Source organism: Myotis lucifugus, unplaced genomic scaffold, assembly GCF_000147115.1.
Source record: "Myotis lucifugus unplaced genomic scaffold, Myoluc2.0 scaffold_137, whole genome shotgun sequence".
NCBI lineage: Eukaryota > Metazoa > Chordata > Mammalia > Chiroptera > Vespertilionidae > Myotis > Myotis lucifugus.
Window position 1 is genome coordinate 1,891,334 of NW_005871185.1, and position 18,483 is coordinate 1,909,816.

The 18,483-nt window shown below is 39.9% G+C and overlaps 1 protein-coding gene across 12 annotated transcripts in view; it reads left to right on the forward strand.

The window, feature by feature from the left end:
- Positions 1–18,483, forward strand: part of PHLDB2 (pleckstrin homology like domain family B member 2) — a 99,375-nt gene that overhangs the window by 70,173 nt on the left and 10,719 nt on the right. For 7 of the 12 annotated variants that reach the window (XM_023758665.1, XM_023758664.1, XM_023758670.1 and 4 more), the window contains 4 exons: positions 1,522–1,662; positions 2,865–2,964; positions 7,468–7,488; positions 11,668–11,875. In XM_023758665.1, coding sequence (XP_023614433.1) covers positions 1,522–1,662; positions 2,865–2,964; positions 7,468–7,488; positions 11,668–11,875 — 470 coding nt within the window. The remainder of the gene's footprint in view (positions 1–1,521; positions 1,663–2,864; positions 2,965–7,467; positions 7,489–11,667; positions 11,876–18,483) is intronic. The other 5 variants (XM_023758666.1, XM_023758673.1, XM_006094439.3 and 2 more) reach the window with 3 other exon arrangements.

An 18,483-nucleotide genomic window follows, 5' to 3' on the forward strand; every position in this document is an offset into this window, starting at 1 on the left:
CACTCAACCAAAATATTGCAACTTATCTTGGGTATTTTCAAAACAATAATTATTATTTCCACAAAATCCATGGTATAAAAGTTGCTGTGTCAACACACATTTTTATACATTATTGAAACCATAATAGACGTCATTCCTTTACTCTGTGTCAAAATTTCCTAAACATTTTACAAATAAACTTCTCATTTCTCCCTTCAAATATCCCATGAAATATGAATTAACTGCATATTGACATTTAGGGAACTGAGGCTCAGTATAGTAAATAGCTTGTCCAGTGTCACCCAAGTAGTGTTTTGGGGCCATAGAACAACAGTTTATATGGACCAGATTAAAATATGTATTTTTGTAATTCTTAATGTTGCCCTCCTTTTACTACATTCAGTGCATATGTATGCTTGTGTTTAAAAAATCTGTTATGAGCCTCCTTTAAATTATAATCAAATTCCTATGTGAATTGGCCCCCAGAAGATCATAAGGAAGCATAGACACTTGATTCCCCAAATAGGCAAGCCCTGCTGTGCCATGCCAGCCCTGACATTTCTTGAAGGTATTTTTACTCTCTGTTAAAGGACTGTATCTCCCCAGTACTTTTAGGTTAGTAAGTATTAGCTACTATAAGTAGATAATGTTAAAGTAAACATGCAGATATGTTTCATAATTGATTGGCACGTGTAAAGAAGAAGAAGGAATTTGGTAACTCAAATTTGCATTAATTTTTACATATTTCAAAAGCCCAAGCTGAGGATAACAATGATCAAACCTAAAGAAGCTTTAACTAGGAAATAACTTCACTATTGAAGACTTTTTTTTTTTGAGAGGCCAAGAAAATTTTGGATAAATGTCAAGTTGGCAAATTTTTGCCTTAGGAATCTGAAAGGGAAAAAAAAGAAATAGTCAACAGGAGGGTTTTGTTATTTTATGTGAGGGATTATTCTAGGGGCTTCTTGGCCAAGATCTTTTGTAAATAAAAGAGTAACCTAGAAGGATGCCTTTTATGGAAACGTTATGCCGATTTGGAGTGTGTTTATGTGATTGAAATATTATTCCAACTTTAAAACAACTCCCCTGTTTACTTGCTCTTTCTCTCCGTCTTCTTCCTTCTCCCTTTTCTTGTTCTCCTCACACTGGGATCTGTGCCACCACACAGAACTGTCCAGACAGACAAGGGGAGAAACTGCTTACTTGCTTTGTCCACTGGCTGTTCCGCCATCCATATGGCGACCATCATAATCATTTGTAAGTTGTCCTGAGGCCCCAAGGCAGCAGGCACTAACTATGAGACTGAAAGGTGGATTTTTTTCCCTTTTGTTTCTAGGTTCAGTAAAAAATTCTTCTACTGCCTGTGCATCTTACCGAATGCTAGCTAGCCCAAGTCTGTTAGTGAACACAAGTATGAGTTGGATTTTTTAAAATTTTGTTAAAATTTCCAAACTTCTTGGTAAATGCATACTTCTTAATTTCTTCAGTGACCTGTTGCAATTAGTCAAGTTTTGCTATTCTGCTTTACATTTGCATTTAAAGCACTTTAGAAGTCTGGAAGAAAGGAAAAAACAGCATAAAGAAGGCCTCTATCTGAGTGACACTTTGCCTCGAAAGAAAAGCACTCCTTCCATATCCCCACACTTCAGCAGTGCTACTATGGGGAGAAGCACCGCCCCGAAGGTAGGACATGGGGAGAACTGTGGGCTTCACATTCAGGGAGTCTTCTCATCCTTATGTTGACAGATGCTCAAAGGTCCTTAAAGAAAATGCTAAATAATAAATCATAAAGTTTGCTTGTTGGGCAGACATTGTAACTAAATCGCATTTTCTGTCTTATTCAGAAGACATTTGGAATTGTATGCTCTGGCACCAAAGAACCTGGTCCAGGGTATTTTCTGCCACCACCACATAAATGGTAGGTGGCATTCATGTGGCAGACTCCTGTGGCTGCTTCCCACAGCTGGAAATTGGAAGATACAAGCTCTGGATTATAGGAATAATAGGACCAGATTTTTATGGAGTCATTTCTGAACCTGACACTGGGCTAAGTGCTTTATGTGGATTGTCTTATTTGAAAATCCAGCAAGACTATTCAGTAGAGATACTAAGTGCTATCCTCATTGTACACATGGGTAAACTGAGGTATAAAGAAGCTAAGTGACTAGCCCAAGTGCCCTCAGTTGGTTAGTCATGAAGCTGGAATATGAACCATGTGGTCTGATGCCTAAACCCTCATTTATGTTCTGCTGATATGCCTGAGGGGTCATTGCAGGAAGAGGAGGAAAGGGAGATGACAAGGAGGCTCTGAAGGGACAGGCTTTGGGGCTCTTCCTTTGATCTTAGTCAGAATAACATTGTTTTAAACTGGTGTTCTGTTTTATAAACTGGTGTTCCAAGAATATTTTACATAAAGGATTTTGCTATTAAAGAGAGTTCTAGAACCACTGGAGGAATTTATAGATTTCTCCAGGTTTCAGCCCATTAGATAACTGGGGGAGGTAGAAATTGGCGCCCGTGTCACAGGGTAGGTCTGCTCTGTCCTGGTGCATGCCCTGCATGTTCCTGCCCCTGCCTCTGCCCTCTGCTCCTTATGCATGCAGAACTTTGAGTTGCTCTCAATGGTGGTTTTGGAGAACAAGTGTTTTCCCTGTCTTTTGGAATTGCTGCCACTGGAGGAACTGCTGTGATGTGGAGACTTCCATGGAGCTCCTTGGGAGGGACAACGACTGGTCTTTATCATTGAGCATCCACAAACGGGTTGGAAGACCTTCCTGTCCTGCCCTCTGTGCTTAGATAGGCACCGTGGAAACAGGGATGTGGCCATGTCCTTAAGGACCACCGGGCTGCAGTTTGCCTGAAGTGTTTCCTCCCGGTTCTCGCAGGCTCACTTGCCCCTGGGACAGAGCAACAGCTGTGGCAGCGTGCTCCCTCACTCGCTGGCAACCATGACCAAAGACTCAGAATCTCGGAGGATGCTCAGAGGTATGTCACTTTAAAAATCAAATGGGATGCCTTTTGTTAAGCATAAGAATTCTTCAGAGAGAGGGAGGGAGAGCAAGGTTGAGGATCATTAAAAGGGCAGCAAGCAAAGTCCTTGATTTCACTCTTAATGTGTCCCTTTGGGGAAGGAATAGATAGATAGATGATAGATAGATAGATAGATAGATAGATAGATAGATAGATAGATAGATAATAGATAGATAGATGATAGATAGATAGATAGATAGATAGATAGATAGATAGATAGATATGTTATTGTTGTACTAAGGTAACTTTTCCTATATACACATATGACTGGTATGTTTCAAATTTTGCACTTCATAAATTTATTAGTAATAGTATTCTCAAACCAGAAATGCCCCTAGAGAATTGCTAACCTTTGCATTTTATAGGAAGAAAGAAAAGAGAGATCCTAAGTCACTCACCTGGTTTGTGGCTGAGCCACTGTGTTGAAACATGTGTTAAAGATTCATTGAACTGACACAGTAAATGGAGCACCAGTGGCCCAGGACAGAATTCCCCTAGGCCTTTTAATGTGGTTTGAGCCTTTCTTCTAATGTGGTTGTTAGGTTTCAGGTAGACTTTGATTCTCAGGGTATTTTATTTCTTTGTAAAAATGCATTGCATTTATAACTGGGTTCTCAAATAGTCTTTGTGGGCTAGAAGAAATAGCTGCAATACAGTTCCAACTGTGAGAGTCTTCTTGAGATTAGATTTATTGTGTTAACACAATCGCTTAGGTCAACAACTTTTTTTTTTAATGTTTTTATTGATTTCAGAGAGAGGAAGAGAGAGGTATAGAAACATCAATGATGAGAGAGAATCATTGATTGGCTGCCTTCTGTACACACCCTACTGGGGATTGAGCCCAGGCATGTGCCCTGACCCAGAATTGAACTATGATCTTCTGGTTCATGAGTCAATGCTCAACCACTGAGCCACACCGGCCTGGCTGGCTCTCATTTTTGAATAGGCAGGGTGCTAGAGACCAAGAATGCAAATGAATGACATGATTCTTGCCCTTGAAATGCTTATAGTCTAGTGAGAGAAAAAGACACATAACATAATTTCAGTAAAATGTGGTAAATGTGATGGAGGTGTGAAAGGATGTAAATGCGGAGGCTGATAGAGTGGTGAGCATGTGGCCCCTAAATGTATTCATGTTCCAGTGGGATTGAATCTCTTCCCTCCAAGCAGGCTGGGATTCCATCCTGACTGCTCAGCCTCTCTGCCAATGGTATCAGGGGATAATCACCGGTTTTCTATCAGACAAAAAAAAAGGAAAAAAATATATACATTTTGGTATGTATATATATGTATGTATGTGTGATGTGTATATGTATGTGTATAACTTTTGTATATATACATATATATCACTTGAATGAGGTTTGTTTTTTCTTTTCTTTCCTAAAAATATATATTTTATTGATTTTTTTACAGAGAGGAAGGGAGAGGATAGAGAGTTAGAAACATCAATGAGAGAGAAGCATCGATAAGCTGCCTCCTGCACATCCCCTACTGGGGATGTGCCTGCAACCAAGGTACATGCCCTTGACCGGAATCGAACCTGGGACTCTTCAGTCCCCAGGCCGACTCTCTATCCAGTGAGCTAAACCGGCTAGGGCTTTCCTTTTTTGTTGTTGTTGTCAATCCTCATCAGAGGATATTTTTTCCATTGATTTTTAGAGAGAGCGGAAGGGAGGGGAAGAGACAGTGAGAGAGAGAAACAGCGAAGTGAGAAAGACACATCGATTGGTTGCCTCCTGCACTCGCCCTGACCCAGAGTAGGTGATCAAGCCTGCAACCGAGGCCCATGCCCTTGACCAGAATCGAACCTGTAACCCTTCAATCTAAGGGCCGGTGCTCTAACCATTGAGCAAACGAGCTAAGGCTTGAGTGAGGTTTTTGAATCATTATTAGAAATTAACTAATAGTTAGTAGAGTCTGTAGTAGTCAGAAGAGAGGTTTATAATGTATGATAGGTTTATGTTACATTTAAATAAAGTACATTTGATTGAACTTCTATGTTTTCTTTTTTAAGTTTTATTTATTGATTTTTAGAAAGAGAAAGAGATGTCAATTTGTTGTTCCACTTATTTATCTTATGTATGTATTCATTGGTTGATTCTTGTATGTGCCCTGACCAGGGGTCAAACCTGCCACCTTGGCATATTGGGATGATGCTCTAACCAACTGAGCTGCCCAGCCAGGGCTTTTTTTTTTTTTTTTACAATAATTTCTGAAGCTAAAAATAGCTCTTATGATTTATAAATAATAAACATAAAAGTACCTTTTAGCTCTCATTTATTACTGTTCATTTGAGTCAAGACTGTGTTTTATTGAAGCATTTTTCTGCAATATTTGTAGACTTCTTTTTAAATGTATTTTTTCTCAGTGGCTGAAGACATCAAAGCTTGGATTGGCCCCAATACCATACTTTATTTTAAAAACATTTTCTTAAAATAGAGAGTAAGAAAAACGAGACCTTTATACTACATGGATTTGTAAAAATAAGAGCTATTAACATTATCATGTAAGATGACCCTCGTGAGAATATGGTGAAACGAAGGGATGTTTCATCTCTAATATTCTGGTCTCTGTTTTCCCTTCAAATAATGGGAATCCCTAAGCTACATTCATACAGGAAAATTGATCTGATTCTCTTAGGTCACCTTAGGGAAGTGCCCTCTGTAAAATATACTGTCTTTGATCTTTTTGCTCTGGTTCTTCACTGGTAGGTCTTTGGTACACCCGAGAAGACTGCTGCTTCAGTCTTCCTACTGCAGCTAAAGTGGTGTTCCTTAAAGCGTTTCTGTGGTGCTGATGAGACAGCTTCTGAGGAAATGGAGAAGCATCGTGTGTGTTGATCCAATTGCATGCGATGTGTCTTGTGAGGCCAGCCTGTCTCCTGTGGCTCCCCCACGTGGAGGACGAGGGGTTGGGGGCTGCAGTTCTTAGAGCCATAGCAGACCTTAAATTTGGCAGGATTTTCTGTTGAGCCCATACTGGTGACCCAGTGACCTGGAGGGTTGAGTCATCATTTCATTTAGAATTGTTTCACGAGCACTAAAATACAAGTAAAATTTCATGGTTTTGAAAAAGTTTGGATCTAACACATTTTCATCAACTCAAATGTAATAGATCTTACCATTTTTGTTGACTTACACAGTTAACTTAAATGAACTATTTTTTTGCTGTTTGTGCATCACGGATACATCAAGGACCATGGTGTAAGTATAAGCCATCCCGCAATCAACATTGTTTTAATGGAACCAACAATGTGAATCATGCAGACAAAGGTTCCCGAGGGCAGAGTTGAAAGCAGACAGCCCAGGAACTCCGCTCTTAAAGTTGTAATGGTTATTGGCTTTTGTACAACTTGTGAACTATTGCTTTGTGAGCTTTAGAATGAATGAAATCTTTGTCCTTTTGTCTTTTGTTTAATGCAGGAAAGTCCAAGAAAGGTATGACAACCTCCTTGTGTGGTGTTTTTGTTTCCAGCTAATAGTGAAAGGTCAATGTGAAGTCATCTTTAAGAAATGATCAGAATTAAAACTGTAAAAGGCAGATTTTTAGTCTGATGATTATTCCTCTTACACAATGGAGAAAAATTGTCGCACCCTTGCAGGGTGCAGCTGCCATTCATTCACAGGCAGCTGCATGACCTTCTTTGTTTTGCTTTTTTTATGACAAGGACAGACCATGCAGGAAGCATGAGTGCTTTGGAAGCATTGTTGTAAGACTCAGGATCTAGATAAAGGAAAGAGTGGGTCTTGTGGTGTATATAGGCTAAATGTAAGACATGAGGTTACTCCTTTATAAAGACCGGGTATAAATAAAGCAGGCTGCGTGGGAAGATGGAAAGATTTAAAGGGCTCCTACTTAATCATTCCATGTAAGACTATTTCATGTGAAAGACTTAGTGGAGAGTGAAGAACAGTTTAACCAGCTGGCCTGAATCAATAAGATGTAATTACTGTGGCTAACTGATAGAGATGAAGGATATTAGAGAACTGAGTTATACAATTTGATGGACACTGCTTCAAATAATTGAATGACATTTTACAAACCTTCGCTCTTAAAAACAATTTGTTACTGTCTGCATGGGAAAAAATGAACTGTTTTATAGCTGTAATCATGTTTTTATTCTCCCTATTTTCTGGTTGACTGATGTGTGTGAAAGATTTTTTTTTTCCTTAAGAAATCTTTTTTTACTGTGTGCATGTATTATAAGCTTATTGTTTGTGTTTTTTTAGCTTCTTGAGTTCTTCTCTATAAACTCAGATTTAATCTAAAGATGTGAACATCTTGCCTTGTCAATCTGCTGTCGTCACTAACACCGACAATGCCTGCATGTTGAAGTGTTGTATATTTTTCCTGTCCTCTGGTCATCCTTTTTGATCTTGTATCTTTTTCCTTCTCTGTCATTCTCTTCATTCCTGACTTGTCCTGTGCCTTCATCTTCCGGCTGTGGAATATGGTTAGGAAGAATGAATTTCTCAGCAGGTGAGCTATGAAAAGGCTGAATTGCCAGAAGTATGGATTGATTTTATCCTCTTAAACTCAGGTTATAATTTTAAGCCATTTCTATATTAAGGCCTAGATAGGCGCTTAAAGTATATACCACACATTTGGAAGATTTGAGCAAGACTGTGTATCTCATAGTGGTCAGCTCACACAGGACTTCTCAGGTCCAATTACCCAGAATTCACAGAGGCTGGCACTAAAACTAATAATAAGTGGACCTTGCATGTGCAGAATATTGGCTCTTCTTGGGCAGTGAAGAGAGTTGTGTTGTTTGGGGTCCTTGTATGTGCCATGCTTAGCGACTGGTCTCAGATGTCAGGTCTCACTTTATAAACCCTATAAAATGCCCTTTCCAATAGCTTTTTCTGTCCAGACAGGAAGGATTTGAAGCATCTAAAGGCCCTTTTTACTTTTTAGATTCTGTCCACTGCTGCATGTTATTCTTGCTGCAAAACTTAAAACAGTCCCGGGGGTTGGAAAAGCCTCGTTTTTCCCAATCCACTTACTTAATTTGGAAAGTAAACGCATTCCACTTCTTTACTTAGCCACTAATTTGGTTGCCATTTATAGATGAGAACATGAATTCATTGAGTGATTCTTTATTTCATGACATCCATATGCTAACTAAATGGGAAATCTGTGATGAACAGGACATAAGTATGTCCTCTGTGCTACCTCACTGCACCAGCACCACTCCTACCAGGGTGCCCTCCCCCTCCTCTAATGAAAGTACCTACACCTTTGGATGGCCAAGCCTGAGCCTGAATCCCAAAACCAGCTCTTTGGAATCACCCTGGCACGATTCCAGAGCCACAGAGGAGAGCTCCATGGCCTTATTTGTAATAGCAAGGGCAACTTGGTGTGGGGTTTTTTTAATTGTTCAGGAGGGAGGAGGCTAAGCCAGGTGACAGATGAGTTCATCGTGGTCAATAAAACGTTGCCTGTTGGGAGAAATGAGAAGCTTCGTAAGGTAGAACATTTCCATTCACATTGGGTCCGCAGGAAACGAAAGTCGTGCATTATGAAAGACATGCTCATTGGCAGCTGGCTTTTTCATTTAAGTAGCCATGAAAATGTAAGGCTTATTTTACCACCTGAATGGTGGAAGGTTCTCTAAGACATAGAGCCAAACCTCAACAAATAATGGGTGATCTGGGAAACTTACGTGCGCAATCCTTAGCACAGTACACCTTCTCACATAGCTTTTCCTCATGCTTGCATCTGAAAATTTTGAATGATTTTAGCCTCACCTGAAGATACTAAGTTCATTTGCTTATTCTGTGATACTTTTGGTGGGGGTTGGGGGTGGGGACAGGACTCCTGGAAGATCTGAGGAGCAGGGCATGCATTGTTTTAAGAAGAAATATACTCACCTTGCTTTCTGCTTTTCTAAGGAAGTGTTATTGCATCATAGGGATTGACTTTTCCTCATTATGAAAAACTGGAGGCAAAGGGGAAGTTGAGGCATGGCACATGTCATTGCCAAGCAGATAATTCTTGAATGTTTTCAATTACATGGTTGTCTTTTAGGGATTTGTTTTTCATACTAAAACAAGGAAATGTCATCCATGTAGTTGGTGTCACTGTGGAACTTTTCTTTGACAACAAACCTTTTGAAAGCATAGGCAAGATACATGTATGACCTTTTTAAATAATTTCTAGTGAGTTTTTTGTCCTCCTCCTTTTCCTAATGAATAATTTAAAAAAATTTTTAAAGGAGCAATTAGTAATTCTAAAAGTTCAAATATCAAAGGTAAATATTTGAGTAATGAATTGTTTGCCTTATTTTTTTTAAAGGCACATGCTCCTCTCTCATGACTATACTTGCTTCATTTAATGCTTTATGCATTAATCACTACAAGTAATGGCAATCTGCCTAAAATCTCATGGTGTGCATTTATATTTTTCATATTACCTTACTGATATTTAGCTTTTACATGTTTGTGTGTGTGTGTGTGTGTGTGTGAGCGTGCGTGTTGGTATTTAAAATCTACTAGAGGCCTGATGCACTTCATGCAAGAGTAGGCCTTCCTTCCCCTGGCTGCCTGTACCAGCTTCCCTCTGGCACCCGGGACCCAGGCTTCCCTTACAGCCCCAGCTTTATCAGGAAGGTCGTCTGGAAGGACATCCTGGAGGATGTCCAGTCTAATTACCATATTACACTTTTATTATATAGGACTAGAGGCCTGGTGCATGAAAATTTGTGCCCTCTCTCAGTCCAGGACCCCTCAGGGGATGTCCACCTACCAGCTTAGGCCTGCTTCCCAGGGGATTGGGCCTAAGCTGGCAGTTAGACATCCCTCTGGCAGCCCAGGAGCCCTTGGGGGATGTCCAACTGCAGCTTAGGCCCGCTCCCTGCCTAAACTGCAGTCGGACATTCGTAGCATTGTCATGGAGGCTCCCGCCACCGTCGCTGCACTTGCAGCTGTCAGCCTGACTTGTGGCTGAGCGAAGCTCCCCCTGTGGGAGCACACTGACCTGCATTGAGCATCTGCCCCCTGGTGGTCAGTGCGCGTCATAGTGACCAGTCATTCCTGGTCATTCCACTGTTAGGGTCAATTTGCATATTACCCTTTTATTATTATGCTTTTATTATATAGGATAATTATAATTTATATTACAAAAACTTTTTTTCCAGAAAAGGCCTTATCTTCACTTAGATACCTAAAACTGGCCATATTTTCACTTAAATACCTAGAACTGTTCCAAATTTTAATGCGTGAAAACTCATAGAACTGAAATCACTCTATAGTAGCCTTTGGTGTGTGATGCTTTGCATCATGCATGTAGCTCTGGTTTTAAATTGAAACATTTAATCAACAGTGGAGGAAACTGTTTGAAATCACTTGCCTTCTCTCACTCTCTTGCCTGCTTTTGGACATTTCATTGCCAATTCAAAGCCGCAGTGAAAGATAAGCAGAGCACAAGGAAAGAGGCAAAATTCAAATGGGCCAATTGTAAGCTCTTGATAGGTCTGATAGTCAGTTTACTCGGAGAGAAAGAGATTGCAAACTACAGTACTGGCTAAAGCAATGAATGAATAGAAGAAATTGTTTATCAGTATGACCCCTGCTTCCTGAATGTATGGTACATAGAGAATTGAAAGGAAAGAAAAACTCGATTTATGATGCCCCAAATCAGCTACTACAGAACAAGCTGTAGCAATAATGCAAAGTAAAGCCAATGACCCCATGCACAGCTGACCAGGCACCAGGGTAAGGAGAACACCTCTTAGTAATGGTACCTTTGCTGCTATTGATGTAGCTCCTACATTGTCATGTGGTCAATATCACCAACTGACAGAGGGCTGGCGGTTCATATGGAAAAAGAAGACAGCTATATCTACAGGTCCTCGAATAATGATGTTTTGTTATAGCATTGATGAGATGCCATAGGAACTTAACTCTTGCTTATATCAATTAGCCTGTGAGAAAACTGGTTTCCGTATGATCGTTTCACCACAGTTTCAAGAATCTATCGATGATGTTAGGACTTACTGTATGTACAGTAATTAGGCGGAGTACAACCATTGGAAGGATTGCTGACTCTAAATATTTTAAATAAGTAATAGCAAATAAGGAAATTTTTAAAAAAGAATGAGAAAAATGTACAGTTTGTCTCTTAACCAGATTGAAAGTGTTAGTGATGATGAGTAAATGATAAGTGTCTCAAATCCTACACCTCAATGATTCACCTGCTCTTTTATGACCAGATCGAGTATCCCTTAAATAGGAATATCATTGAAAAGGTGACTGCCCTAAGACCCTACTGTTGCCTATCACTAGGAGTCATTTTGCCCAGACGTGAACCCAGCTATTTTGAAAGGATTCAGGGCCTTTCACTGTGTTTCTGTTTTGGTTTTCTTGTGTTTCTGTGTGTGCTGATAATATTAGTCTCACTTGTACAGAGATGTGGGAATGGCATAAGAAAGTGTCAAGTGACCCACTGACAAAAAAAAAGATCACTCACAAGACCACTTCTTTGAATTTGGTGCTTGCACTGAGCGTGATGCTTATTTCTTTGATCTTCTTGGCTTCAAAACAAAGTAGACCAAGGGCCAAGTTTCATAGGCAGATGTTTTGGGTTGCTAGTTTGAGTCTTATAAGATCTAAGACTGAAAAATGAGGCACAGTAACATATTTATGGCTCTTTCCTCAGGGTATAATCACCAACAGATGAGTGAAGGACAAAGGCAGAAATCTTCGGAGTTTTACAACCGCACCGCATCTGAATCAAATGTCTACTTGAACAGTTTCCACTACCCAGATCACGGCTACAAGGACCAGGCCTTTGACACTTTGAGCCTAGACAGCTCTGATAGCATGGAGACCAGCATCTCTGCTTGCTCACCTGACAATATTTCTAGGTAAGATTTCTTTGTAGGTAAGGTGTCTGGTTGGGAGAAGGACCTGCTGGTTTCAAAAAGTAAAGACATCCATTTGGGGCAATGCATGTATATGTACAAACCCAAATTTCTGAGACATAGAGTCTGTCATGCAGAAAGAGTTTGGGTGTCATGGTGGCCTTCAGAGTAATTTCCTTGTATCCTGTGTGACTCAGCCCGTCAGGCATCTTATAGTTCATCTTTCTTCATTATTTACATTTGCGTTCACATGTACACTGCGCTTCAAAGTCATTTTGCTTCTGTTGGTTGACTCTCAGCTGCATTAGGACTGCTTCTGATTAAATAAAGAAACAATTTCCAACAATGGAGTAAGAACTTTGAAGGATTTCTTACCCTTGTGTTTCATTAAAAGGGAGGCTTTAGCTGTTCTGCATATTGAAATTTTTGTCAGGATTTAACCATTCACATTTGTGTTTATACTTTGAGGCAAACAACGTTGTTTTCATGGAATTATGGCTAAAGGCACATCTAAGACATAGATCTAGTCATGGTACCCTTTCTCTTCAAAAGCTTTGATGATGCCCTGCTACCTTTTGAATAAAGTCAGACCCCAGAACATGGCATTCTATATTCAGCCCAACTCCCCATTCATTCTCTTCTCCTGATGCACCTCACAGAGCTTGGTATTAATTGACATGGTGATGAGTTTTCAGATCTCTGTGCCTTTAACCATCTTGGTCCTTGCCCTGGAATTGTGTAGTTTGTTCATTCATTCATTTATAGGCTCCTTCATTCCACAGACACATATGGATTGCTGTACAGTCAGCAGTGGGCTAGAGTCGGCTCATACTGGCTGGCAAGTGCCAGATGTGCACATCTCCTCCTAACTCTGCGATCAGTGATGTCATGTTGGGAGTTTGAGATTGGCCATGGTGGGAATATACATTCCACATAAATCAGCAATTGCTACACATCAGGGTTTTTGTTTTCCTCCAGAGAGCTGGAACACCAGCACACCACTGCCTGTAGTCAGCTCACGCTTTCATTTGTTTTATTCACTCAGCCTGTACCTACTGAGCACTGATCTTGTCTGGCCTTACAAAATATCTATTCCATCATCATTGCCCCACTCCCATCTGACCAGGAGAAATTCTCCTCATCCTTCAAGTTCAAACTTAAGTTGGAAACTCTTGAAAAATTTTCCTTCAGAGCTTTTTCTTCTGTATTTCCATTGCACTAGCTATTTTTCTTCTACTATATCACTGATCCCATTGCAGTATAAATTTTTTCTTCAATAATTAATGGGTGAGATCCTCAATGTCAAGGAAGATGTCTAATCATCTTTCAATTTCCACACCTGGTAGATATATTGCTGTATAGTAGGTATTCTATAAGTGTTAGCTAAATAAGTACCTCGGGATGTAATAAAATGGACATATTTTCGAGTTGACATTTTTCTGTGTTTGATCTAGTTAATTGGCTGAGAAGCATTATGATTTAAACCAAAAGAAATCCCATATTCAATAAACAGTAATTGAGCATTTTTGTGTCTCAAAAGAAAATGTCTAGTTGGATAGCTGCCAACAAACAGTTTTCCTATATTGGAATGAAGCCTCAGGCTGGGAACAGGAGTACTTGTGTCACTTAAAGCAGACCTCAGACTTCTCTCAGCCCTGATTTGCTAGTCTGTGAAATGGAGGGATTGTTTCTTGAATACAAGGGGAGGACAGCTTTTTAAATATTTTGATGGAAAATTTCCATCATCGGAATATAATTTCATTCTTTACAAAGGTTTCAATAATTTACTCTCCCCCCCCAAAAAAATAGTATAAAAATAAAAAAGAGTGACAAAGGCAGAAGGGAAGACTATTAGCAAGTTATACTTAGTTGTTTGGGTTAGTTAGTGTTTCATAAATGAAAAGAATATGAGAGACCCAAATGTAACCAGACATTGTAGCCAGGAAATTTGGGGGGAGAGGGGAAAGAAGGGAAGGACAGATACTATAGTCTTAATAAATAGAGTATAGTGTATTTTAATCCTGGCATTAATGGGCAAAATATTAATATTATTGGATATATCCTATCAGAAAAAAAGGCATTCCTGGGAAAAACATAAAAGCAACCATAATTGTATTACTGCTTGTCACATGGAAATGACCCAAATTTAAGGAGGGAATTATGTAATAATAATAATGAATAAAGATGTTATTTTTGCTGCCATTATTATTTAATGTTAGAAGGTTTAGTATTTCACTTTATTCAATACTAGAGGCCCAGTGCACAGATTCATGCATTGGTGGGGTTCCTCGGCCTGGCCTGTGGGGATTGGGCCAAAACCAGCTCTCCGACATCCCCTGAGGATGGGAGAGGGAACAGGCCAGGCCGAGGGACCCCACCAGTGCATGAATCTGTGCTCCAGGCCTCTAGTATGCATATAAGATCTTTGGTTAATCTCTTCTCATCCTCCCCCTACCCCCTTCCTCCCTTCCCTCTGAGATTCATCAGTCTGTTCCATGTTTCCATGCTTGTGGTTTCCACTCCTGCATTGAGTGTCTGCCCTCTGGTGGTCAGTGTGTGCCATAGCTACCAGTTGGCCGGTCAGCCAGTCGGCCAGGTGCTTAGGCTTTTATATATAGACTAGTGGTCGGGTGCACAAAATTCATGCACGGGGGTGAGGGGGTGTGTCCCTCAGCCTGGCCTGCACCCTCTCCAATCTGGGACACCTTGGGGGATGTCCGACTGCCAGTGTAGGCCTGATTGGGCCAAAGCCGGCAGTCAGACATCCCTCTTGCAATCCGGGACCACTGGCTCCTAACCGCTCACCTGCCTGTCTGCCTGATCGCCCCTAACCACTCTGCCTGCCAGCCTGCTCACCTCCAACTGCCCCCCCTGCCAGCCTGCTCGCCCCCAACTGCACCCCTGCCAGCCTGATCACACCCAACTGCCCTCCCCTCCTGGCCTGATTGCCCCTAATCGCCTCTGCCTCGGCCCCACCACCATGGCTTTGTCTGGAAGGATGTCCGGAAGGTCTCCCGATCTAATTAGCATATTACCCTTTTATTAGTACAGATTAGAAGATGCAGTATTTCCCTTAAAGACATATATAACATGACTATTTTGAGGAAGACACGTGAGTGTGTGGAATGTTGGGCATCAAACCATCTCTCACCTGAAGGTGCTTGGTAGTCCCTGTGGTCCTGGTGAGGGTGTTAGAGACATGTTAGCAGGAGCTGACATTCTCAGGACAGAAATCCTAGAGCTTTGAGTAGTTATTCATAAATGACTGTTGTCCAATGTAAACTGACCAATTCGATGTGGTATTTTTGAATAACAGGGCCCAAACAAAAGTCAGTAACTCAGCAACTATTATATAATGATGATAGGGGAATAAAAGTTGGACGTTAAAACAGAGAATACAAAATGCAGCACTTTAGTTTCCCAATGTAGTAATCATCGAGGGACTGCCCACGTTGTATTTAATTGTTATTTTGAAAACATCAGACTACTCTCCCCTCTTCCCTAATAATTGTGAACATGTTATAACAATATTCATATGATGAATTCTTGAAAGCTTGACCTTTTTTTTCTTTTTGAGCCATCTTTTTAAAATATATATATATATTTTTTTATTGATTTCAGAGAGGAAGGGAGAGGGAGAGAGAGATAGAAACATCAATGATGAGAATCATTGATCGGCTGCCTCCTGCACACCCTCTACTGGGGATCGAGCCCACAACCCAGGCATGTGCCCTTGACCTTAATCGAACTCAGGACCCTTCAGTCTGCAGGCCAACGCTCTATCCACTGAGCCAAACCAGCTAGGGCTGAGCCATCTTTAATAAATAAATACACTCTAAGGGTTTTCCTATCTTGATGTTTTATTCTTCTTCTGTTTTCTACTCCCCTGCTTCTTTCCCTTCAAAATTAGAAGTAAATATGCATCCTTCCAGATCATCACTCCCCACCCCATCTCCCATATTTAACGGAGGTCAACAACTGCGGCGCAGCAGTGAGTGCAGGAGATGACCTGAAAAGGGACCACTTCAGTTATATTTACCAAGCATTACAAGTTCAGATCTGAACACTTAAGTACCAGCAAAACCTTAATTTATGTTTATTTGCTCATTTGGTTGCTTTTTCTGAGAATGGTTTCCTAGGGTTGAAAACAAGAATGTTCCCACTGAACATGCCACATTAAGAAAATAGCATCATTGCAGAGTGACCATTCCTGGCAGGTAGTTACCTGTGGCCACCGTCATTTTCCATAGTTCCTGCACACAGAACTGACCTGGTAGTGCTAGCAGTTGTGGGTAACCAGACACTACAGTCAGTAATTAGTACCAGCGTTTATTTAATTTTTCTGTCAGATCCTCTGAAGGTCAAAAAATTGAAGCCAAAGTAGAAAATGCCTATAAAAGGTCAAGCAGACAAGGGAGAGGAAAACAAGCATGTCTCTTCTGCGCCACCATCTACCTTTAAAAAAATCCATGCTACCCTAGGATAAGCTCACACCCTTTGTTATGGTGGAAAATAAAGGGTAAACATTAGGAAAATGGGTAATAGGAACTAATGTTTGGAATGTGTGTTTCAACAGGACTTCCTTAATGGGAACTCTGTGAAGATAGGTAGAAAGAAGAATAAAGGACTAAAATTTTTCTTTTTTTAAAAAATTTTAAAAATTATGTATTAAAATATCCTGAAATATACATATTTTAAAAAGGTAATTGCATGCTGAAATTCTAGTGACATAAACTTAGTCTTGTGGTTTATTATGTCACAAAAAGCCATTTGTAGAATTACAGAATTCCTCAGACTTGTGGGTACATTTGCCCTTCAGTTTTTGTTGAGACATCATTTTTGCATCTACCAGAAAGTTACTTGAGTCAGACAATGTTTTTGCTTTTTCATCATTCTTACTACACTGTAAACAAACATGGAGCTAAGAAAGCAAGTCTTGGTCTTAGAAAACAGTAACTGAGAATTGATTCTGCATAAAATCTCTATTCTGCTAGAATTACTGATTGTCTTATAGAATGTGGTGTTCTAAATACCACCTATAGTAATACTTTATTATTACTATTGCCATTGTTAACTTTCTAAGTTCTGACCCTGTGCTCATATTTTTTAGACAATGTTGGGGAAGCTGATTGCTCATGATAGCTTAAATACCAGCAGTGTTATGTGAGAGAAAGAAAGAAGATTGGGAACCGGATTGAGAGCAATCCATGGTTGAACTTGGTTTTAAAAGATGCTTTAACCAGAATTTGAGGTGCCTCTAATCTCTTCATTTTAGGCTAAGGTTTATAGTCTGCTTTCTATCTTGGATAGTGTTAACCAAAGAAGAGGTTCAGGCCCCATAAAGAACAAAAAGTATTTATTTGATCAAAAAGGTTTGCAACCCAGGAGGCCCAGATTCAGGCAGCAACCTCAATTGTGCTCAGAAGAGAAAAGAGAAAGGCAGGGTTTTATAGGGATGAAACTTACAAGTTGGTTCCCATTCTGGTCCTCCATGAAAATGAAGGAATCTGGCTAACTTAACAGGGATTGGGCAGTTCCAATATGCAAATGAGGGAGTCAGGAATTAGGAGGAGGAAGTAATGTCCATACATGTGCGTGCAGCAGTTGTCCCAGGATGTTTAAGGCTCAGCTTTGAGCTGAGTGTAGCAACTTCATAGCAGCTCTGAGAACTGAGGCAGGAGATGTGCACGGACCTCACTTTCTCAGTGGCCTCCTGTCTCTTTCTTTAAAGTGAATCTCATCAAAGGGTGGCAACATGATATCATAAAGCAGCAAAAGTTTTGCTGAATAAAAGTGGCTTAATGTCAAGGAAATATTCAAGTGAACAGTAACAAAAATGTGGCTGTGGAGAAAAATTAAGTGTCTATGGATAAAAATTAATTTATATTTTTAATAAAATAACTAAGTATCTTTTTAAAGTGTATCCAGCATAGTTAAAAAAGTTAACTTTAGTTGCCTAAAATAATGAAGACATGGTCAGTGTTAACATGTACTTTCTTCTATCAAGTGTTTTCATAAAATTCAGCTCATTTGGCACAAAAATTAAGACATTTATGAGAACATTGCCAAATAAATAGATTGGATATAATTGGCATAAAATTAACTAGAACTATTATCAAATAAATAGAAAACACTCCGAAAATTTCTTTTAAAAAAATGAACAGAAATATTGAAAGTTGGATAAATGTTTGAAAACTTATCCCCAAGATAAACCCAAATTGCAAATATATGAAAAACCATGGACTGAAAATATTTGTGTCTGACCAAGTTACTTGCAACCAATTCATCTGGGTAGGTTTCAAGTGGCTTCAGGGTCCTGCTTAGGTCAGTGAATGGAAGCTGTAGGAATATTCAACATGAGAATCATCATTCTAACAATGCTGTCCAAACAAAGAAAGAGTGGATACAGTGACTTTTCTGTAACAATGTTCAGGGCACAAGCTAGGTGATAAGTAGGAATGTTGGATGAACCACGGTCTATTTATTCTTTACCTACTGAAGGACGTCTTGGTTGCTTCCAAATTTTGGCAAATATGAATAAAACTGCTAAAAACATCTGTGTTCACAGTGCTGTTTTTAAGATAAACCACATGTCCTGTATTACTGCGGTC